The sequence below is a fragment of the Semicossyphus pulcher genome, unplaced genomic scaffold, assembly GCF_022749685.1.
Source record: "Semicossyphus pulcher isolate SPU_LCO1_2020_fin unplaced genomic scaffold, fSemPul1.0.p SCAF_22, whole genome shotgun sequence".
NCBI classification, from domain to species: domain Eukaryota; kingdom Metazoa; phylum Chordata; class Actinopteri; order Labriformes; family Labridae; genus Semicossyphus; species Semicossyphus pulcher.
The window spans coordinates 14168463-14193857 of NW_027211696.1; the positions used below are offsets into that span (position 1 = coordinate 14168463).

Genomic DNA, 25395 nt, shown 5'->3' on the forward strand with positions numbered 1-25395 from the left:
ATCTGTTGCAAAATAAAGAGCTCTCATCCCTCTCCTATACTCTGAGGTTCCCATGGAGACAGATATAATTCAGTTCTTGATGTTTCTCATAAAAAAAAAAAGACGCCTGCGTACATATTTTCATCTGCAACCATAGCGACACTTGACATTGTCAGCGCTATTTGTAAAAAGCAAGTCACCATAGCGACACTAACCATCCAGGCTGTGTCATAGATCATGTGTCCTCGCCGAGTGTGCGTCCTCATTATGAGGGAAATTTAGGAATCTGCTGGTAAACAGGATTCATTACATCATTTGGGAGGAAAATTAGCACCTTAGTTGAAAAAGAGTGAAAAAATAATGGAGCATTGATGGTTTAAAAAAACAATATGTAGCAATTTATGCCTCATTTTTGTGTGGATTATATAAGTGCAGGTCAGATTGTAAATCATTTCTGTCTTCCCTCTCAGTGCTGCAACAAAAAGTGTGTTTTTATTCAGATTTTTCTGCATTTTGTGCCAAAGTTAATAAAAAAAACACAATTCTTTCAAAATAAAATCCTCTTTCCAAGAAGAACAACAAAAAAAAATACTGCAAATGTTGTTTTTTTCCTCCTATATCCTACACTGATCAGTGATTGGACTGCCACCCATTTGAAGCTCGCAGACATAGTATAGGTAATTATTTTTCATAGATGCACCCCGTCTTGTGCGTCAACCGTACGTCACACTATAGGCCTAATGGCCAGCCGTACAACAACAGTGCTGGTGTGGATGGGGGGAAAAAAAACGCTGCTTTCATCCAGTGCATGTCTTCAGAGTAAAAACAAAACAAGACTTTAGATGCATGTTGTTGTTTTTGTTCATCACAAACAGAAGATTTGACGCTCAGTTTGCAGCTCGTGCAGAATAATGACACTGCACAATTAGATGTTTATAGTTGTTTTTTTGTTGCATGAATTATATATTTAAACAAACACAACTTATCATAAATACTTGTCACAGACTGAGTCCCCTGTAAACCCGATCTGAGCGCTGGCTGTGGGGACATGCGCTCGTCCTCGGCGTTAATCGATAGACGCATGCAGGTAGCCTTCCTCCCTACACACGCAGCATCACCACGCATCCTTTACTCCACTGTGCGCTCTCGCTTATTTTCCTCCCCATCACCACACTGAGGAGAGAAATCGCTCGTGGTAGTGGGGCCTTTGCTTTTTGATCTCTAAAACATCTGGAAGAGCTCATATTTGTTTCACAAGGCAGAGGCTTCTGTGGCCGAGGAAGAGGAGGGAGACAGCAGCAGCAGCAGCAGCAGCAGGACGGAGCACTTGACACCTTTGCTTCACGACATCGATATGCAGTAGTGTGATAGCAGCTCTGCGGAGACGGGAAGGCCAGTCCATGGCATCTTGATATTAAAACCGAGGGCTCTGCGCATTCCTCGCCGTCTTTTTCTCCCTCCTCCTGCGGATTAACTTGGCCACATTTACATTCAGCGAGGGGAGGAAATCTTACCAATAATTCAATTTGAGCATTGAGATTCTGTTCTGGTGGGATTCATTCAGTGGACCTGCGATGGACTCCAGCGCGGGGGAATATGGCATGGCTCGTCTCGGATTGTTTTTGGTTTTTTTCACGGGGCTGATGTGGAGATTTAGCGATGCTTGCCCCGCATCCTGCACTTGCAGCATCTCAAGGATTGTTTGTATTGATTCCGTGCCGGGGCTCGAGGATTTCCCCGTGCTCACGTTAGATGACATGGAAAACATCACGGAGATGTAAGTGTATGAAAAAAACAGACAGCGTAGGAACTTATTAGGATGCAATGCGTAAAGATCGTAGGTCGCAATAATACCCAAGGGCTGGGATTATTCTAATAATAAAGGTGATAATAACATCAGCAGCAGCTTTAATAACAGCAGGCCTGATATTACTCCCGCGTGCGGATTAAACATCAACACAAATCTGTCTTTTGCGCCAAATGTCAGACACGAAATGTGCGATTTCACCCTCAAAACCAGTGAATTCGTCAGATCATGTAGTCTAGTATGTGCGCGCGCGTGTCTGTGTGTGCATGTGCCACTAACGACGACAGCGTGTGCGCGCGCTTGTGTGTGTGTGTGTGTGCGTAATCATGGTGAGAGTGCGCGTCAGGCTGATTTGGATTAGTCGGTGTTTCCTTCTCAAAAACAGCTCCAGAGGTGTAGTGGTGATGGAGTAAAAAAATGTTGAGGCCGCGCGCAGCCGCGAAGGTGTTAATTCGGCTTCTTCTTTAGGGCGGTGTTAAAAAATAAATAAGCCACAATATTACAAAAAAAATGACCACTTGTTTACAGATTACACATGAGATGACAGCAGCAGCGGTAGTTGTGTAGCCCCGTGTATCTGCGTCAGTGTGTAGGCTTTGTGTGTGTGTGTACCTGCTACAACCCCTGCACAAGTATTCTATACAACTGCATGGCACCCACAGGAGCGTGGAGGGGAGACTGGTGGGTGAGTTTGTGAGGCAGACAGGCTGGAGCTATAGGTGTCACACACCCGTCATGAGTGTAGTTCTGCTGCTGTGCGATCAAAACAGAATTATGTTGCAAATCGTAGAAGTCCTGCAGCAGCTTTCCTTTATTTGAATCTTATTTAGGGAGTAAAATGTGCAGCTTTAAAGAGTCGTAATACATCAGAAGACAGCTTTAAAGAACACTATAATGCTCGTCAGCTTCTAAAAATGTAACAGTGAATTAGAGAAATCTATGACCCACTTATAATCCTCAGGAAAACCTCCTGAAGCAGCACAGGCTGTGTCAGACCGTACAACACAATTTAACTTATAACATATAGCAGCTTTGTGTGGGTAAAGGTACAATCTACATGTAGACTAAAGTGTAGCGACAACATTTAAAACAACCTGCAGCGGTGCATTTACCACAGCAGTCCTCCATAATGATGTATTGTAAAGTTTTCTTTAATTTACGACTCGGTCCTTAATGATACACCTGCAATAATAGAGTTAAAAATAATCATTTTAATGGGAAATATTTCCTAACATTTCTGCTACAGCCGTGCGCCCGATTTGTACTTTCTTTTTCCAAACTAGTTATCAAATGTCTTCTTTTTTTAAAGCTCCTATAAGGAACTTTTGGTTTGTTGATTTTGGCGACCCCTGTGGACAAAGTGGTACTTCTTATCTCTTTGCTGATCTTATTTATTTATGATTTATTTGATAGGGACAGATACAATAAACATAGACAAACTGAAAACCATCCAATGCAAGTATCCTAGTGTTTATAGCGTCTGCTAGCTTGCAACACCCGTCCCTAGAAGGTCTTTTAGGTAACTGAGAGGTTAGTAACAGAAAAGTAAGAAAGAAAGAACATTAAACCATCGGACAGATGTGAGAATATTACTGAATTTAGACACAGCATGGCACGGTCTCATGTCAGGCAATTTATTATTACGTTTTACAAATGTTTTTAGCATGACTTCTAAAATTGTCCTGCTTTCTTTTAACAGTCAAACACATCACTCGCTGTGAATCTTCGCTGTGCAAAAATATAGAAAAATGGCTGACTTGGCAGCACCAGTTAACCGCCTCGTCTGACACCTACCCCTCCCCGGCAGTAGTTACAGGCACTAAAAAAAAACAGCTAAAGATATAATCAGCTTTGTTGCTGATGGTCTGGTTTGCTTTTGTAGCTCAAATCGAGGCATCAGTGTTCATTTCAGTCCGTTTCATAACCAGCGAAAAACTCCTCACAGGAGCTTTAAGACGCCGTAGAGCGGCATCATTCGGCCGAAAAAAGACAACGTAATAAAATTAGCAATATCAGCAACAATTCAGAACATAAAGTCTGCCAGTTGATAATAATAATGATATAACTTCGATTTATGTAGCGCCTTTCAAGAAACCCAAGGTTGCTTTATGTGGGAGTTCAAAAAGTTCAGTGTGTAAAAACATGCTGTTCTAGTAGTCCGTATTATTTTCACTGTTTAATGTGTTGCAAATAAAGTTCTCTAAGCAAAAGTAGTTTATACAAAGTTCAGCCGACTTTGTCTACAAGTTACAGTGTGAAGTAATTCGCTTTAACAGCACTGATTCTCTTGTGTTCAAACTGCTATTGTGACATTGTAGAATAAAACACTCAAATACACACACAGGTTTTTAAGAGGACAGTGTATCTTGACAACTGGTTTCTCTCCTCTGTGCTTTCAGATACATTGCAAACCAGAACAGGCTGTTTGACATCAACGACAACAGTCTGAGGCACTACATCAACCTCCGAAACCTGTAAGTATCACACAACGTCATGATTTAATATTTGAAAAGAGGTCGCATATAACCTGGTACCTCCGCATTTTATCTTCCAACAGAACAGTGATGAATACGAGGTTGTCGTCTATATCGTCAGACGCTTTTTTCAACAATACAAGACTCCAATATGTGTAAGAAACACTTTAAAGACCCTCTTTAGTTGTGTTATTAATGTACACATGTTCGGACTTTAAATGTTATTTGTTATCCCTTTTAGAAATCTCAGAGACAACAACTTATCGACGCTCTCGTGGAGAACGTTTCAGAACTTTAACTCGTCATTACCGTAAGTTTCTAAACTCGTCAGTTTCGTGCGACCGAAGACAAAAGATTCGTCCCTCACGTGGTGTTTGTGTTTTTGTACCTTCCAGGCTCCTCCTGTCCGGAAACCCTCTGGATTGTGTTTGTGAGAACTTGTGGATCAAACTGCGGCTCCAGGAAGACGGCGACAGTCCCGATCTGAGATGCACGGACGACAGAGGAGTGACACAGGCCTTCGTCGCGCTCACCCCGCCAGACTGTGGTAATGTGACACCGTGTTATAATAAGAAACAGCGGGGTATCTGATATTGGAGCTATTGATTGATTTAGAGAGCGATCGCTTCCTGAAGACGGAAACAAAAGACAGAAACAAATCGATGAATGTGAAGTTCTGCTCAGATGTTCAGCTCGGCTGTTTTCTCGTGTTTCGCAGAGGTTCCCAGAGTAGAGGTCACCCCGAGAACCGTGACTGTGATGCAGGGGAGTAAAGTGGAAGCTGTGTGCAGCGCCTCGGGCTCGCCTCCTCCTGAGATCCTGTGGAACCTTGATATGCTCTCTACACACCACGAGGTGAGCCGGTCCACCGCACAGCTTCCTGTTTCAACCATCAGCTCTCGACGCTTCTTACTTTATTTTTAAGGTTTAACTCTTTGAGTGGGGTGGAAATCATGAGAAACCTTGAAAATATCACTTATTAGATGAAGTTCAGAGCTATCTGTGAGCTGCAACGGGATGAAGGTCATGATAGAGGAGCATTATTTCTGTTTTCACTACAGTACATACTGCAGCTGCCCGTAAAAAGTACATACTTTGCATGAAGTATGCATACAATTGGGATGCACTAGTTTGCAGAGGGAAGTGCACACGGCCCTCCCAACATTAAGACCCATTTGTAACGAAACATTCGGGACAATAACACACAGAAAAGATGATTCTCATCATGCATGGCAGAAACGACAGGAGGAAAACAACATAAAAGAGGTTTGAAGATGAAAAAGTCAGAGAGGGAACGTGAACTTTGACCCTCTTGCGCATACATCGATCGTAGACTACGGTGTACATTTTTAATATTGATGAAAAATAGTTCTTTATGCTCGCTAAAGAGGCACGAGTCGGCTCAGTCGATGTTGCGCATCCAGGCCTGGGGAGTAAAGGAATACAATTAACAGCGTTACGTCATTAGGATACAAAAAAGGCAACTGTATTCTGTTACAGCTACAGAAAAAAAGAGGCAATTAGATTAGAGATAGATAAAAATGGGGATTACTAACTGGATTACATTTTTAAAATGCAGTTTATATTGAAGACGATATAATCCCAAAGATGCTCTATAGCATCTAAACCGTCTGTCTGACCGTCTCTCATAATAATACCATGCACCAGCACGCACACGTTACGACACTTCACGACACACAAGTCTCACAACACCACGGTCATTATCCAAGGACTCGACATCTAATTTAGAAACATTTACAGGTAAGACCCACCGCTAACGTTAGCTGTACAGTTAAAAGAGAGCTAACCTGTTGTCTTCTTCTGCTACTGAATAGTTTGTGACTCTGGTGATGGCGGGATGGTACGGGTAAAAACCCCAGACTGGAATAAGTTTATGGCGGTTTACTTGAAGTTTGAGTGTGAAGTAGTGTGAGTCGCACACTTAACAAAGTACATTTGAATGTGCATAATTGCCGCCATTAATTTAAACGGGCATTTGCGCATTACAAAAGTATTAAAATGTCTTTTCTCTCGTCTTTATTTGATTTAATGTTGAAGTAATACAAAAGCAACTGAAAGTAATCAGTTACTTTAAAATTGTGATACTTGGATTAGGTTGCTGATTACATTTTTTTAACAGGTGATTAGTAACTGTATCAGAATACGTTTTTAAAGTAACCCTCCCAGCCCTGGACGTATCAGAGAATTGTGGGTCAGCCCTAAAAGTATGCTGAAAGGCAAAATGCGACCAAATGTTGCAGAACATCCTGGTACTTTTGGGATACTGTACACATACATGGCGTACTTAAAAGTGTGGAAGTATGAGTATTGGAATGCAGCCTTAGACTCCAGTCAGGCGTAAACGATACGGATGGTGTGAAATAAAAGCACGGACACTGAATACTAAATCCGTTTTACTGAAAAAGTAATGTTCCTTCAGTACATTATAAAACATCAGACTCTGTGTTTATACTTAACTGGAACTATTGATCCTGCTGGGATTTACATCTTCATCCACAGCAAGGTAGGGGAGTCTTAGAACAACCAAACACCAGACACATATTTGTAGTATTCAGGTGATCTTTGACTTAAAGTGCCAGTCCTATCATGCTATTATGGGGAGCTAATGCCATTATGGAAAAAAATGCTAATTCGCTGTCTTTGGAGGACGCTATCTGCTTCTCCAATGGGCCATGGAAAACCTCCGCCAGACACTTCCTCAATCTAGGACGCTGCTTCCGATGTCATGTCCGGTTCAAAATCGTCAGGTTTGAAATGTAGACTGCAGACCTGAAGATTTTTTAGATGATCCACCGGTATATTCTCCGCGTATTTCAGATTCTGTACCGCTTTGAGCCGTTGTATTTCACTCCAGTGTCTCTCGCTGGGCCATTCCTCTCAGAGGAAGTGGCGCAATGCACGCTGGGTGTTGTAGGAATGTAGAATGGTTGAAACCATGAGCTGTTTGTACAACTTTCTCCGAAGCTGTGGCGCCAATTTCAAATATCATTGCTTCTATTGATTACAGAGAACACCAGCTTTGACTGACAGCGGCTTTTTCCAGGGGCGAACTGCTCCTTTAAGGAAAAGGCGTCCTGCTACAAAAGTATTAAAATGCACTTAAAGCACATAACAGTAAATGGGCTCAATATGCATGTGTTCTAGTTCAGGATTATATATATCATATCACTGATTATTGGTGCATTTACATTAACAAACCTTTGATTTTCCTCTGGTGGAAGATGAGGCTTTTTTTTATGACTGTATACAAGTCTGTGCAGCTTTTAAATTTCACTGAGGGATCGATAAAGTTTTATGTTTATCTATAAAAATATATCATCACTTAATTATTGATTGTACTTTGTATTATTCCTCTAAATAAAAGCAGTGGAGTTAAAAGTACAATATTCCCCTCTGAGTTACAGCAGCATAAATAGGTGTGTACTACAGTCAGCGTGATGCAGCGTGTATTTGGTTATATAAACATCAGCATCAGGCCAACTGTATGCAGGCTAATGTTGCTAATAATAATGCTGTTTACAGATCGAGCCGTCGGATATGAGGAGCAGGATCACTCTGTCAGACCTGTCTTCTGATGATAATGGCAGGATGATCATATGCAGCGCTGAGAACATGGTCGGTCAGACGGAGGCCACGCTGCAGCTCAATATTCTCTGTAAGCACTTTTCTCTAACCTCTGACTGTAAATGTTAAACAACTATATATATACATATATAATACAAGTTTCTATTTACATCTCTAAGTGTATTTCTTCTCATGATTGTTTAAATGCCTTCTTCTAGTCTTTGTTTTTTTCCAGTGCAAGCACAAGGCTCTTCACTTTGTCATCATTACTGTCTCTTGGCAAATCTTATTGACTCTCCGTGTTTCCTGTCCATAACTCTTCCTCCTGTGAAGCTCCTCATGCCTTACCTCACTCCTCGGCCACATTTCTCCTCATATTCCTCTTCCATGTTTCCCTAATGTCAGCGTTCGAATGTTGCGTGATCAGCTTCTCCTCCTCATCACCCCCGAGCTGCTCCTCCTCTCTAAGCAGGGGTGTGTCCAGGGGGTGGCCTGGGGTGGCACGGCCCCCCCTGAAATCTTAATCTTGTAGATTATAATTGGCTATCTGCCTGGTTAGAGGTGGGACTTTTTGTTCAAACCAACTTATTGGTCTGTGTTGCAAAGCTTTTAGAAGCTTCTGTAGCATTTCCGTGTAACACATTTTCTTTTGTTGGTACTTTTGTGGTACTGTGACTCTTTCTGAGTCCTAAAAGAATTCAGCAGGGACGATTTAAATGTTGCCACTCTTAAAATCATATCCACAGGATTGTCACATCTTTGTGAAACGTTAAAGAGGGGGTATTATGCTGTTTCACATTTTAAGACATATATATATTGTTACAATGTTGGATGTCCGGACTAAACGTGGGTGAAGTTTCAAATCTGTAGGTCAAAGTATGTTGGAGTAATCCCCAGGCTTCTCAGCTCAGTCTGCCTGCAGGCTGCTGTGAACGCCAGGTTTCACACTGTTTTTTCTAAACGCTGCCTCAGCAGGCTTCAGAGAGCTGGCCAATCAGAAGAAAGATGGCTTCTAGGGGCGGGGTTTCTTAAAGGGACAGGGCTGAGGCAGAGGCTGTACGTATTTTTTTTTACTGTAAATTATGCTAATCTGCTCCACAGTCATTACAGAGTGAAATATGTAGCTTGAAGTTAGCATAATACACCCCCTTTACTGTTCAGGTAGATATGATTATAGGAGACAGAAAAAGTTAAAAAAAACCACCCTCGCGTCAGTGCCCAAGTCTGGACACACCCCTGTCTCTAACCCCGTAAATGTTGCTTTTTCCTACTGCCTTTTTCTGGTGTTGACTTCCTATCATCCCGTCTTCCTCTCCTGTTACCTCCGTGTCAGTTGCCCCCACCATCAAGCACCTGCTGGCGCCGGAGCGGGACCACCACTGGTGCATCCCCTTCAGCGTGACGGGGAACCCCAAGCCCGACCTGCAGTGGTATCACGAGAACGTGGCCCTCCAGGAGCAGGACTTCATCCGCACCATGATCCACCTGTCGACCGAGAGCGAGTACCACGGCTGCCTGCAGCTGGTCAACCCCACGCACATCCACAACGGAGTGTACAGGCTGGTGGCCAAGAATAAATACGGCTGGGACGAGAAGAAGGTGTCGGCGCAGTTCATCGACCCGCCTGACATCGGCCACACAGGTGTCAATATGCTGTCTTCTTACACGGCTCTTTTCTGAGGCTAGCTTCTGTTTATGGATGCTAACATGCATATGTGTTTTTTCTTGTTAACAGAGGACCCCTTCTACTACTGTAAGTAATGATTCAGCATAATAAAACCAATAATTAATGTACCGTAAAATTTATTGTATAAGACGCACCTTTAATACATTTCCTTTTAACTAAAAAATGTGCTGCGTCCTATATACTGGAGCGACCAATATACCTGTATGAAATGCAGAAAAGTGTGTTATTGGGTTACGCCAGATGATGGCGCTATCCAGTTGTTAAGTGGTGACGTCACATCTCCGCATTAAACTGTATCCGGGTCCAAGCTGCAGTGCTGTTTTCCTCGCTAACTTTATTGTTGCTAACGCCTCGTCACGGACATGCACCGTCATGATCGCCATTGCAGCCGCCACCCTCACAACAATCAAAGTTACCGTAGGCTGCCAGCTACCGCCAGCTACAGCACTGGTAGCTAGCAGGGTTGCAAATTCGACATAGCGAAAACAGACGGTCGGTGTGTGTTTTGAATGTGTTTTAAATGAAAATAAATTGAAATAGTGTTGAAGTAACTTGTAAACGTTCCCTCTGGGATACCCCTAAAAACAGACTGCGTCTTATATTCCGGTGCGACTTATATTCAGATTTTACGGTACTTATTAGCTTCATAAAACTGTATTTATGGTTAAAATTAACTCTTTTATCTTTTTCTCCTATGGCCTGTGAATGCATCCTGCCTCTGCCCAGACACGACAGGTAGGTGTCTAGTAAAGAGTACAAAGAACTTTTACTTAAATACCGCACTGAAAATACATAAAAGTACCAAAATAAAGTTTCAACTACCTCATGTGCTGCTAGCTACTAGCATAGCCCACAATAATACATCGTACATTTTTATATGACTTGTATTTTGTATTTATAATCTGGAACAGAGCTAACATTGTCAAATAAATGTAGTGGAATCAAACGTACTACAATATTGACTTTAAATATAGTAAAAGTCTAAAGTAGCAAAAATTGATTTAAGTAAGGTTAAAATGAATAAATAATAAATAAAATTGTATTTTTTTTCCCCAGACTCGCCTCTTCCCCCTCTGGACGACAGTGTTGCAGTAAGTGGTCCTGTTTGAAGCAGAGCAGCCCGTCCTTTTGGTGTTTTGACCCACTGAAATAAATGTTAACTTGTCATAGTGTTAGATTGTTTTCCTTGTTTTGTGTGAATTATTTTAACGAGGTCACCTAGAATTATCTTTACATCCTCAAGTTAATGGAAAGTCTGAGAAAGTCCAAATAAATTAGCAGTAATAATTCTATGTTTCAAATAAACTTCTTCATTATCGTTCTTAGGTGTACGTCGTCGTCGGGATCGCAGGTGTTGCCTTGACCGGCTGCGTTCTGATGGTGATCATCCTGAAATACGGAAGAAACTCTAAGTTTGGAATTAAAGGTGAGCTAATGTTCTTAAAGACCCCCTCCAGTGTTTAACCTTGTAAACATCTCCATGTGGTGTTCTTCATGTGCTACAAGACATATCAGGGACAACATCAGCAGTCATCTCCATGGCTGGGCCTGTCTGCTTTTAAAATGCAGTGTACCAAGGACAGGCTGAACAAGACGTTTTCAGATTGGCAGGGTTTGTGATGTCACAAACCTAAGGAGCCAATCCCGTTAATGGACAAGGTGGCAGTATGCATATCATTATGTGCACTTCAGCGATGCGTGAGCCAGCTGTAACCACCATCGTAATTTTTCCAAATTCACTACTGACTGCTAACGTTAACATTACTACTGCTAATTACTACATTTCAAGCTAGCTAAGTTTCACTAAGTGGCCACTAAACGATGGCAGAGACATGTTTTGTTTTTAGCTGTAATTTTACGGAGAAACGGTTAGCCTTCGTTTGTTACCGAGGGATATAAAATCAGAGAGAAATGGGTGCAGTTTATCTGGAAAAGTCGTAATGCCCCAGTCAAAGTTTCAGAGAAAACTCTGGTTTGCAGAAGTCATTTCCAAGAGTAACGTTGTAACAAGTTAGAGAGCGATACATAAAATACATTACCATTCTGATAGGTCCACTTAGACTGGAGCTGCTCTTTAAATATGAAGCTATAGCCGCTTTAGCACAAAGAATCTGAGACTTTGTATCTTTATGGTAAGCTAAGATAGCCTGCTACTGACCTTAGCCTCATATTTAATAGCGTAGACACACAAGAGGGGTATCAATCTTGTCATCTGACACGTTGTAAAAAGCTAATGAGCGCTAAATATCCCAAAACATAGAACTATTTTGTTTTATAAAAGAACATTAGTCGACGTAACATTTTATTTGGTGATTATAGATCATCAGTGAATAAGTTTGTAGGATACATAAATTTAGTGTCTTAATTAAATAGAAGGACATCTCTAAGCATCTATATATATACAAGGACGTAACATGAAGCGTCTATATAAAACGATTTTTTAAAAATTATATAGACATACAATTATTAATTATTATTATTATTATTGTTGTTATATATATACACCATTAAATATGAAGAAAACTGCCATATTAAGTTATCAAGTATTTCTTATTAACATTTTAAACACAGTGTTGGATGCTTTGTTCATCACTTAATCACTTAAAATATCCTAAAACCTGCTGTCATCTTTATTATAGTGTTAATTAAGCTATTATAAATTACTTATTACTGCTAAAAAGGTTTAAATATAGAGTTACAAACTCATTGTAGTTTCACTGTATCACTGTTACAATGATAATAGTCATTTCTAAGGCCTACTTTAGTCTGCTCTTATTATGTAAAAATCTTTATTTACAAGTATTTCTTCCTCTTTTCTCCCTCCTCCTCCTCTTCCTCTTTGTTTCCCACAATTCTTCTTTCCTTCCTCCACTCACCTCCTCCCTTATCGTCCCTTCTCTTCACTCATCTCCTGCTTTCTCTCTCTTCTCCTCCTCCACCTCTGTGGCTCCCTGTAGGCTCCTCCTCGGTCATCAGTAATGACGATGACTCCGCCAGCCCTCTTCATCACGTCTCCAATGGCAACAACACCCCGTCGTCCTCGGAGATGGGTCCAGACGCCGTGATCATCGGGATGACAAAGATTCCTGTCATCGAGAACCCGCAGTACTTCCGTAACTCCGGCAGCATGCTGAAATCCGACACGTGTGAGTTACCGCCTCGCTCGACCAAACGGCATGTAACCCGGACCTTTTCTGATAAATCCATGCAGGGGTCACCGCCGGACGCCATTTTTACTGTCAGCATCCTTCCTGCAGTGCGATAGTGACTCCTGCTCTGTGGGGCTAATGGACAGTTAGCCTGCAGATGATGTTCAGAAACACAAGCCTGTTTACAGGACGCTGAATCAGCAGGATGAAAGAGGAAGAGGATGTCTCTCTCTTTAAACACACGTGGATGTGGTTTATTTGACTTAATTAGAGCCGAAACAATTAACTAACTAACAAGAAATAATCATCATCAATTCTGATAATTGTGTAAGTCTTCTAACAGGCAAACATGTGACATATTTGGTAGTTCAAGCCTTTAAAATGTGCTGCTTTTTTCTCCTTTTTCTTTTGTAAGTCTCACATTTTTTAGCTTTGGACTCTACTTGAGTTTTAGCCCGAATCTTATTTGACAATTTTATTTAACTATTTCAGACTAAAATAGCTTGAAATCACTCCATTGGAGGCAATATACATTTTACTTAACGGAATTTGCAAAAAAATATGCATAATGCACCTTTGACCTTGAGAGTTATTTGTCTGTAGTGTTAATAGCCGAAACACCCGATGATCCTGGGGTCCACTACTGAAAACGTTTCCTAAAATTTTAGATTCAACCAGCTGTTATGCAGCTTTAAAACCAGGTAAAGAGCCAGGTTTTGGGGCGCTGGTTTAGCTCAGCTGGGAAAGCAAGTGCCCCGTATACAGAGGCTACACTGATCGCAGGTTTGACTCCCGGTCTGGCCGTCATTTGATGCATGCCATCCTCTCTCTACTCCCCATATTTCCTGTCTCTCTTCAGCTGTCCTATAAATGATCTTAAAAATTTGTTGGCTAATGAAATTGTAACATTAGCCCCTTTCACACTGCCAGGTCAAGGTGGGATTATTACTGCATCTTGTTGCAGCGTCTTTTGTGTTTTTGAAGCACGCGCTGTTTGTTTACACCTCGCGCACGTTTTGCTTCTGCAACGCCAGAGTGCTTGGTCCAATGTAAAAAGGCAAAGGCTGCATGACGGCGGAGCTTCGTTACGCCGCTGAGGCGGAACCGCAGTGTAAAAAGGGCTATTGTAACATTGTAAATTTAAAATCGGGTTAAATATCACTCACACATAAGGGATTGTTAAACCAAGTCCCAGCAGCTCAATGTTTATGCTTTGTTTCAGTTGTCCAGCACATCAAGAGACACAACATCGTCCTGAAGCGGGAGCTGGGAGAGGGAGCCTTCGGGAAGGTGTTTCTGGCTGAGTGCTACAACCTTGTTCCCGACCAGGAGAAGCTCCATGTGGCAGTCAAGGTAAACACCAGGAAGCTGTTCACTCAGATAATCAATGCTTTGTCATACTGACTACATGTAAGTGCTAATAGATAACATATCTCACCTTGGTTATCTTGTCTTTGTGTCTTCACCTTTCGTCAGACCCTGAAAGAAGCCAACGAGAGCGGCCGAGCGGACTTCTACAGAGAGGCCGAGCTTCTCACCAACCTGCAGCACGAGCACATCGTCACCTTCTACGGGGTGTGTGTGGAGAGCGACCCGCTCATCATGGTGTTCGAATACATGAAGCATGGTGACCTAAACAAGTTCCTCAGGTGTGATCATTTTTTTCTTCTGAAAATACTGACAAATAGTGGGGAAATTGATACGTTCACTATGAAGCTACAGCAGCAGCCAATTAGCTTAGCATAGCATAAAGACTGGAAAGCAGCTCGTTTTGCTCCAAAGGTTAAGCGAAAAAAACTACTAGCACCCAACAAGCTCACTTTCTTGTTTGTTATATTTTTACAAAATAAAACTGACGTCAACAACAACATGTTGTTTGACAGGGATTATGTGCCAGGCTATTTCTTGGCTGAGAGCCGTCACTTCCTGGAACTAGCAAGAAGTTGCCAGGCAACGGTTGGAGACTCAAGGAAGTGACTGCACCTGGCCAAGAAATGCCAAAAACGTGTTGTTTCTACACTAAACAGTTTAAGTGTGGATTAGACTAACAAGATTTACAAACGTGTGTGTTTTAGAAGTGGGTTTTTGTTACCTTTGGACAGAGCCCGGCTGTTTCCTGTTGAAAACAGTGAGTAGGCTGCTCGCATGACATTTGAAGGTGCCACCTTCAGCTCTGGGAAACTAACTTTACAGACCGAACAATTGCTCGAGAGAGGTAATGATAAATTAAGTCTTAATTGAAATTGTCTCGTTTTATTGAGTCTTGTTAACAGTGTAAAATGTTATTTGTATTTATTTATTTATTATCTGCACACTTCCAAAATTTTCCTCTTGATTTTCCCGGCTGACGGTCGCTTTCCTTTTTTTGCCTTCATCTGAGCGTCGAGTTTGTTTCTTTTTCTTTGGATTTTCACTTATTTCTGAAGTTGTATCTGTAGTCATTGATCGTTTCTTTGTTTGTTCAGACATAGTAGATTACTGTTTACTCACAGCAGCCGCTTAGCTCCGTCTACCCTCTCTGGCAGACCAACCACTGCTGGCTGATGGAAAACACGTCACTAACTGGGCGCCGCTTGGGATTTTGATCTCGTTCGGCGATAGATAGTGACTTAACAGACATTTATTTTAATGAAAATCTTCAAGATTATATCTTTAAAATAATTACATTTCTTTGGATGATCAGAGATGTTGCAGATTTACTTTCCTTTTATTCACTAATCAATATATTGAAAAAGAAATTCAGTTTTAAATAACCTCCGAGTTTAATATCTCTGAAATTAACAAAGTAATGATAAAACATGTACTAATATCGCCCACCCCGGTGACATTTCTCATTGAGCTGCAAATTGTGCTGTAACAACATGCATTATATTTTCTAGTACTCAGTGGTATAGATTGTCTGCAGCTCTGATGGAGTGTTTATCATTGCAGGTCCCACGGTCCTGATGCAGTGCTAATGGCAGACGGTCAACACAGCATCCTGGTGGAGCTCACCCAGTCCCAGATGCTGCACATTGCCCAACAGATTGCTGCTGGCATGGTCTACCTGGCCTCCCAGCACTTTGTCCACAGAGACTTGGCAACCAGGAACTGCCTGGTCGGAGAAAACCTGCTGGTCAAGATAGGAGACTTTGGCATGTCCAGAGACGTTTACAGCACAGACTACTACAGAGTGAGTATTTGTGATTATTTCTCACCCCGTCCTGCCCCCAGTCGCTTACTCACACAGATGCGCACGCACACACACCTCTGATGTACACACAGAAATATGGAAATGCAGCCACATACACACAGTCTCAAATATGTAATTAGAATTTTATTCCAGTTTTGGCCTGAAATAACTGTGTGGCTGCAGAAATGACAATTTTAACCAGAGGTATTTTATCTATTTTTAATACCATTTAAATGCAAATTCTATAATCTGCATAAAATTACTGTTTCAATGGTAATAAGGGCCAACAGTGCAAAAATGCATCGGCAGTTTTCCTTTCTCCCTGGGCAGGGAGTTAATACCTCGCTTCTCTCTACATGAACGACATCACATTAAACTATTGAGGAACTACAGATTTTAATTTGACCAAATCATGGTTATTACTAAAATACATTAAAAAGGAATGGATAGATGTGTTTTATTCCCTCGTTCTTCATGTCTCAGATCCCAGTTTGAATCCCACAGCGCCCTCTGCTGTCCGAATTGGAGTCAGAAATATGAAAACACATAAAACATCATCTCCGAGACGCCTGCGTCAGATAAGATCGATATAAAGAGGGCCTGTCACCAGCTCCTCGTATCAAACGTTTTTATCAAATAGAAAGCACAAGCATGAAAAAAAACTCATATTTGGAGGATCTTTTCTTAACATTTGTTTACTAGGGAATAAAACAGGAACTATATAGAGTTATATTTGTGCAGCATAGTTGATCAGCCTGTTTTAAAGACACATTAAAAACACTGGAAACATTGTAAAGTTACTCCCTTTTCACATGTTTATATTTTAGCATTCTTAAACTGATGATCGTTCATTCATATTTGACGTCAGGGCCCAAAAAGTAGTCTGTGTCTTTGTCTGAGCCTCCCAGGAAGCCATATTTGTTAGAAAGCCTCACACTGGCTCAAATATCGCACGTTTCATAGTAATTGAATGATGGTGCAAGTGAGTTCATGTAGGTGAGGCGAGGACTGCGAAAGACTGGAAGTGCAGTAATGGTGATTGGATAAAAGGGTTGACTGGAAGAGGGGGGAAATGTATTTAGTAGACGGTAAATAACTTATGGAAGAGGACAGGAAGAGTCTGATTGGATAAAAGGTTAAAAAGGAATAACTGGTGTGTTTCAGGAATGCATGGAGTGACTGGGGCTAACAGCTCATTATAGAAAAATACAATCAGTTGCCGGGTTATCAAGTACAGCTAGCTAAATCTGATGACGGCTAATATTACAATAAATCCGCTCTTCCTGAAAGCTGAAATGTTCAGCAGTGTTGAAACTGTTTTCAGAGAGGTGCAGTGATTTAGGAGTATTTGGTTTGCGGTGCTGCTGAATTGCATTACACTTATTGTATTCATCCGATTTAAATCAATAAAGGCAGGTTAGATAACAGAAACCTCTCAGTGTAATTCAATACAGAAAAATTACACTCTTTAAGAGGGAGAATTTCTGGAAGGACTATTGCTTCACACTGCTCCAGCTGGTTAGCTAGTTAGCTACCCTGTTAGCTAACAAATGAGTGTAATTTCAGCTATTGTATTAGATTAACATTTAATATAATATGTTGATATCACAAATGTATGACAATAGAATCATGTACATAACAAGAGCAAGAGTCTACAGCTAGCTAGCTACTCTGTGAGGTTGTAGGCACAGCAATACTTTAAGCTAAATGTTACTATCAGCATGCTAACAATCTCACAAGGACAATGTTAATATGCTGACATTAAGCAGATGATTATATTACCTCTCAGTGTAATTTAATACTGAAAAATTACAATCTTTGACAAGGTAGAATTTCTGGAAGGACTATTGCTTCACACTGCTCCAGCTGGTTAGTTAGTTAGCTACCCTGTTAGCTAACAAACAAGTGTAATTTCAGCTATTGTATTAGATTAACATCTAATATAATATGTTTATACTTGATATCACAAATGTATGACAATAGAATCATGTACATAACAAGAGCAAAAGTCTACAGCTATACTTTCAGCTACTATCAGCATGCTAACAATCTCACAAGGGCAATGCTAATATGCTGATATTTAGCAGATGTAATGTTTATGTGGGCTAGTTAAGCCTGCTAGTTTGCAAATACGCATTAAACACAAAGTAAAGATGAGGTTGTAGGAATGTCACTAGCTTTGCCGGTTTTTGGGACACAAACAAAGAGTGTTGGACATATTTTTCATCGGATGCTAGCGCTAGATAAAAGGCCTGTAGATCACCAAAGTTACTAAAATTTATCCTCTAAGGAACTTGAATATTTGTGGAATATTTTACCACAATTTATTCTTATGTAAAATTAATGTTTGCTCCAAAATGTCATGGCTATACTACCAAAGTTTTAGAACCACCAATATGGAAGTTAATTATGGCCAAATAAAATACAGTGAGTGTTACTCAGCTTTAATTTTTCAGCTGTCCGTGTGCTGTTGGTTTTCTGATGGAGGTGTCCTCTCTCTCTCTCTCTCTGTCTCTCTCTGCAGGTGGGCGGTCATACGATGCTGCCGATCCGCTGGATGCCCCCAGAGAGCATCATGTACCGGCGGTTCACCACAGAGAGTGATGTGTGGAGCCTCGGCGTGGTGCTGTGGGAGATCTTCACCTACGGAAAGCAGCCCTGGTACCAGCTCTCCAACAATGAGGTCAGTGTCACACAGAGGCTGCAGTTATGCACCTGGATCTCTGAACACAAATCTCATACTGATAAAAAACGTTTAACTATCGAAACTACATTGAAAAAAGAGAATTATTAACCAACCAATCAAGTGAAATAATCTGGACAAGTAATTATTCTGTTTGGTTTTAGAAGTGATCAAACTTTATGGCAGCTGCACAAAAAAAGGCTTGACTGTAAATGTAACTGGAAAATTAGATTCTGATGTATTTATGACTTTAGTATTAACATTAACACTATTTACACATTGAACACTGATAATTAAACTTTCATATGAAATAAATGCTGCAAAATAGAGCCACAAGAGCTGCATTATGGGAAATGTAGTAATCTGTTTTTTTTAGCTTGACATACTTTACTAAAAGCTACAATATCTCAACCACTGATGCTTCAATTTTTATCTTTCTCTCACCGTCTTCTTTTTAATAACAATCTTTAATGTGCACTATTTTATGTATTAGTAAATGTTTTAATTTTTTTCTCTTTTTTCATTAACTGGAGGGAAATGTTTTTTATTCAAAACAAGTTAAAGTCCTTTTTTACATGTCTCTGATACATTTTCAGATCCATGTCTCTAGCTTTTTTTTTTTCTTAATTTAATCTTCTTTAATCTTCTCTTTAAATAATAAGTTAAGGGGGAAAAGAGTTTAAACAATTGTCGCTCTGGTGTTTTTCAGTGTGGGGAAAAGATCTGAGGTACTCAGAGGGTTTTTGATAAAAAAGAATTGGAAAAAGAATAGTTTAAAATAAGTATCTTCTGCCTCTCTCTGCTCAACCCTAAGATCATCAGGGCACCTCTTTTTTTAAATTTCTTTTGACAAAAAATGTGCTTTTGCATTGTATAGAAGTGCAGAACGGTCCCTATTCATCTAAAATGCCAAATGTGTAAAAGCCGCCTCTGGAATTAAAACAGAGAAAAAAGGCCCATTTTTTGTGATTATGGATACTGGGCTAGATTATTTAAAGACCCCCTCCAGTGAAACTCAAGTGTTTAACCTTGTAAACATCTCCATGTGGTTTAATGTGCTACAAGACATATCAGGGACAACATCAGCAGTCATCTCCATGGCTGGGCCTGTCTGCTTTTAAACTGCAGTGTACCAAGGACAGGCTGAACAACACGTTTTCAGATTGGCAGGTTTGAGACGTCACAAACCTAAGGAGCCAATCCCATTAATGGACGGGGTGACGCTATGCATATCATTATGTGTAACCTATGGCAACCGCTTCTGCAATGCACGAGCCAGCTGTAACCGTCATCGTAATTTTTGCAAACTCACTGCTGACTACTAACGTTAACGTTACTACGACTAATTACTACATTTCAAACAGCTAAGTTTCAACAAGTTGCCACTAAACGACGGCAGAGACGTGTTTTGTTTTCTGCTGTAATTTCACAAAAGGAGAAACATAGTACATAGTGGGCGGGGCCTATGCAGATTGGGGAATTATTAATGAGGGAGAAGGAGGAGATGCTTTGGGAGGATGTTTAGGTAATCAAACGTATTTAGCAGTAAAAACATATCAGACACAATTTATTATTCCAAGCACAGCATTTTGCACAATTGATTGTCATATCTAAATCATCTACATTATCAGTTCATGTCTCTCAAACAATCTTATTTTTCTTCCTATTATCAATATGTGTTATTATGTCTAACAGTGTATTCTCCCCCTGTAACGTGCAGGTGATCGAGTGCATCACGCAGGGCCGCGTGCTGCAGCGGCCCCGCACCTGTCCTAAAGAGGTGTACGACCTGATGCTGGGCTGCTGGCAGAGGGAGCCCTACATGAGGCTCAACATCAAGGAGATCCACAGCATGCTGCAGAGCCTCGCCAAGGCCTCGCCCGTCTACCTGGACATACTGGGCTGAAGCTCCCGTGTTCCTGTATGTACTCAGCGTGCACGTGTTTGAGTGAGAGCCGAGGCTTCGCGTTTGTGTGGTCTGGAGAGGAGAGGAGGAAATGAAGGCTGTGCGAGTGTGTGAGCGCCTGCGTGTGTGTACAGAACCTGGCTGTAAATGTTCCTGTAAATGCTTTCGTCCGTGTCCTCATCACATCGAGAAAAGCCTTAAATTTTCAGTGATTATTGTTTTGCTTTTCTTTTTATCCATTTGCAGACGTTACCGAGGCATGTTAAACAAATGGAAACCAAAATGCATACAGGATTACGTAACTTTACCCAAACCTCACACACATGTTTAAAAAAGTATAAAAACAAATCAAACCTGATAATCAGAAACATAATTTCTGCGTTTTTCTGTCGACATTCATCATATAAATATTCACTCTCGTGTATTTCATCTTTGCTGGGAACGAACAAAAGGGAAAATAATGTGTCTCCATAATGGACTGTGTATGGACACAACTTTGTAGATAGAGCTTTCTCTTCTTTCAGCACAGAGCAAAATATTCTGCAGGAAGATTCTCATGAAGAAGCTTTTTTCTTTTTTATTTCACAGAATATTTTAATATTTGTAAATGTTGACTCTGTTTTCATACCGAGCTGTTGATTTAAACTTGTGGTTTTTGAGTCTTCTACAGACACTTTAGCTTGTTTGAATTTTACGTGTATATTATAATACGCGTATGTTTAAAGAGCTCTGTGAAACCCATATATACTATAAAGAAGCCTGTGTCTGTTATATATAACCTACTCTAGTCCCCTGAAGGGCGTCCCAATGTGAAATCAATGTTGAGGTTGTTAAACACAAGGGCAAACATACATTTAACACCTTCTTCTTCTTTAAAGAGGGGGTATTATGCGGTTTTGCATTTTAAGACATATATATAATGTTACAGTGTTGGATGTCCAGACTAAACGTGGGTGAAGTTGCAAATCTGTAGGTAAAAGTATGTTGGAGTAATCCCCAGGCTTCTAAGCTCAGTCTGCAGGGTGCTGTGTACGCCAGGTTTCACACAGTTTTTTCTACACGACAGGCCAATCAGAAGAAAGTGGGCTTGTAGGGGCGGGGTTTCTTAAAGGGACAGTGCTGATTAAGTCGGGTCAGGCAGAGGCGGTATGAAGGCCTGCACAGAGCACCAGTGTGAGAAATTTTTAACTGTAAATTATGCTAAGCTACTGCACAGGTATCACAGAGTGAAATATGAAGCTTGAAATTAGCATAATACCCCACCTTTAAAATAACGTCATCATCATTGGTTTAATTTAGTATCAGTTTTAAACCTATTACTCAAGCTCAGTGTTGTTTTAAACATTGTTGGAGTGCTCTTCTCATTTCACAAACTTTTTCATTCAACGTATCTAAAGCACAGAGAACGAGGACTCGGCATTGTTGAGCTGTGCCAAATCCCAAAAAGAAAAAAACAAAAAAGATGAGCACAGTTCTGTTTTGTTTTCATTCACCAGCAATGCCATTTAGCAAACCTTTGTTGTTCGGTGGCCCATATCTGTAAGTGATGTGGTTTTGTACTCATCTCGATGACCAGAAGATGAACTTAAGGACTCATTCATTTTAAGAAGGATTGACGGGGCATTTTGATGCAGTTTACTGTGCACTGACGATGTAGGTTAAATATATTACATTTCTTTTTTTTTCTCCAGCACTTATATTTTTAAATTGCTTCTTGTTTATTTGTTATTTATTGACATTGCAGGAGTGTACTTTAAGGATCTAATCTTTAATTCTGCATAGTGGGCTCTGAGACCGCAGTAAAAGGATTAATTAAGAGTCTGATTGCCCTTAAAGAGTCCCGGGGGTGCTTTCATCTCTCTGAGCGGCCCCACTCAGCCGGGCGGTGACTGAAGAAGCTCCTCTCTCCCGGGCAGCGGTAAAGCACATTGGTACAGGCTGAATGCTTGTAGCTCATATCCCAAAATATCTTTGATAGTTATGTTTCCATGAGATTAAAAAAAGGCAAAAATATTAAAGCAAAGTTTGGTAATCAAAGTGTGTTACAAGCTTAAAAAGACAGCAATTTCTCCTCCATAAAAACATCATGCATTTTCATATGGATGCATAAAGCAGTAAGGCTCTTTGCTGAGATAATACGTTATATTAAGTGCACTTTGTAGTGTAACTGAAAGGGGAATTCCTGTATTTTTCAACCTGGGCCCTATTTTTCTATACATTTAGGTGTGTAAATGACTAATTGTTTCAGGTAGATTGCTTCAACCAGCAGCCACACTATGACTGTAATGGCTGCAATGTAATCCTTTGGGGCAATTACAGACGAGCAAGTTACGTCTTTTAAAAGTGGTTGTTTTTGTCTCACACAGATTTTAATCCTACTGACCTTTTGCTGTCCTCTTCCTGTAATAAGTAATAAACATCACCATCAGATTTTAGAGAGACTTCCCCTTGAGCAAGAGTTTACTTACCGGCTTAATACTGTAGGGATGTTTCTGCAACACTTTAAAAAGCCTGTCAGGGGCAAAAAATAAGCACTTTAAGAGTATTAAAGCTCCCTTGAGGAGTTTTTAGGTGGTTATGAAACAGAGTGAAATTAATACTAATGCTTCTGTATGACCTACAAAAGCAAACAAGACCATCAGCGACAAGATTGACTATTTCCATACTTCCATACATGGGCGAGTTCATGACATCCAAGTCTCTGCTACTCACACAGGGACGCACAGTAGCGCTCTTCCTCTTAAGGAAACATCATTGTATTTGCTGACGCAGTGAAATTAAGTTGTTTATGGGAGAGAGCAGAGGACTGAGAGACGGCGAGCTTTCTGTCTCCTCACATCACGATACTGCTTTCGGTTTGGTGCAGATATGGTGACGCCAGAAGCCTCCACACACGCCTGCTTCACCTCCGGGAGATTCCTGCTCGAGCCGTGCACGGACCACAAATAAGCCAGAGACACCAAGCTCTCCATCATACACGCATCATACACTTCCTCTAATACACGCAGAAGCAGACACACACGGAACTGAGAGGTAAATTTATTATAAACCTCAAACATAACTACCTGTGGCACCGACAATCGCGCCCTCAGATATTAATACACTGTCCGGTGTTCATTAAGCACGCACAGGAGAATACAGCCATGTGGTCCTGTCCGATCCTAACGCCGTGTCTGGAGATTTAAATACTTAATGAATAACGCTGCTGTGCCAGGCGTGTTTTTTCTGTACGTCTACTTTTTACATATTTTAAATGACATTGGCATACGCGTTTAATGAACAATATGTGATTGATATAGCGGATGAATAATATTTAATGAACTTCAGGCAAAAAAATACATAAGCTACAGCTATAGTGGAATACCAATGTCATTTAGAATATCCGTGCCCATCCCTATTCCATAGTTATTTTAATATCCGTTACTGCTGCCACTGGGTTGGTGTCAAAAGAGGCAATTGAATGCACATTACCAAGAAAGCCTTTGTTTACATTGTCCATGGCAAAGATTCACAGCGAGTGATACATTTGAAAGCTGGATGAGATTGAGCAAAACGATAAGATGTACCACTTTGTCCACAGAAGTTGCCAAGATCAACACAAAATCACAGTCGCACAGTAGCTTTAACTTGCGTGTAATTGCCCCAAAGGATTACATTGCAGCCATTACCGCAGTAGTGTGGCTGCTGAGTGAAGCAATCTACAGGAGCAATTCTAAAATGTTTTGAACCTGGAAGTGATTTTCACACCTGAATATAAAATTAGAGGGTCGTGGCTGAAAAAAAAACAGTAAATTCCCCTTTAACCCCTAAATGCACAACCTGAGCAACTGCTCTCCGCCTCGACCTCACCTGCACTTAAAAACAGAACACACCCTTGCTATGCCGGCCATGACTCAAGCAAGACCTAAAAAAGTCCCTCTTTGTTTTTCTTACTGTCAGTTCTGTATAATAGTCACGTGTCTGCTGTACATAACTTGCTGTCCATTCTGTACAGTTCTGATATTTGTCTATATCAATAGTAGGCTATGTTTAATAGTATAATCTGTTTGAAGCAGGTATCATGTCCAAACTGTGTGACATCTATTGAAGACAACGTGTTATGGGCCACTGGCAATACATACTATATGTAAATATGGTTTTATTTGTGCTACATTGTATGATTTCTTTGTGCTCGTTCATAATACCAGTGAGAATACAATCCTTTTTTTCTTTGGCGACTTTGGATCTGCAGAGGACTTTATTTGAACAATGTTGTTTTTTTTTCTCTGAAGACAAAAAAAAAAAAGAAAAAGATCTCCTCTTTCCTCTCCACTGTGATGGGGAGTTTTAAGCAGAGGCTGCGTGAGATGCTGACTGACTGTCAGGAGGAGGAACACAGACTCTGGATCTGATTCAAAACATCAGGATCCCTCCGAGCTGACAGGAGGAGGTCAAAGGTCGCCTCATGGCCGACTCCGCCACCACTCAACCTCTGACTGACTGTAGCCTACTTCGATCCTCTTTCAGATGAATAACTGTGACTTTGCATCATGAATAGTATATTATTTTGAATGTAATCTAGCAGGGTCGGGACCTTTTTTGAATGTAATCTATCTGGAGGGGAGGGCGGGACGAGGATTTTTTTGTAAATATGTGGTAAAAGAAAAAAAGATTACAGTTTTCATTCCTGTGCAGATAACAGATTTTACTTACTGTGGGAATACAAAGACAGAGTGTGTGTGACTGCGTGACGGTGTGTGTGTGCATTGGCACATATGTGGGTATGCAGGAGTGTGTGTATGTGAGTGTGTGTGTGTGTGTGTGTGCTCTCCTGGCAGATTTAATCCTGCTTTAATCAGCCAGTTCTATCAATCAATTCAATGCTTTGTGCATCATGTGAGTAGCTTATCCACAATTAATGGAAATGTTCCTTGTGATACTGTGCATTTAATAAAGGTGGTATGTCTTACAATA

The 25395-nt window shown here is 40.8% G+C and overlaps 1 protein-coding gene across 1 annotated transcript; it reads left to right on the forward strand.

Annotated features, from left to right (window-relative positions):
- The first annotated feature begins 1085 nt into the window (after positions 1-1085).
- ntrk2b (neurotrophic tyrosine kinase, receptor, type 2b) lies at positions 1086-25395 on the forward strand. The gene is made up of 18 exons (XM_069673254.1): positions 1086-1756; positions 4186-4260; positions 4344-4415; positions 4502-4570; positions 4656-4807; positions 4979-5115; positions 7804-7936; positions 9179-9487; positions 9581-9598; positions 10259-10267; positions 10589-10623; positions 10859-10958; positions 12490-12678; positions 13904-14034; positions 14158-14330; positions 15613-15853; positions 18378-18536; positions 20257-25395. Exons 1-18 carry the CDS (start codon positions 1554-1556, stop codon positions 20440-20442), a joined length of 2391 nt encoding a protein of 796 aa, XP_069529355.1. The 5' UTR covers positions 1086-1553; the 3' UTR covers positions 20443-25395.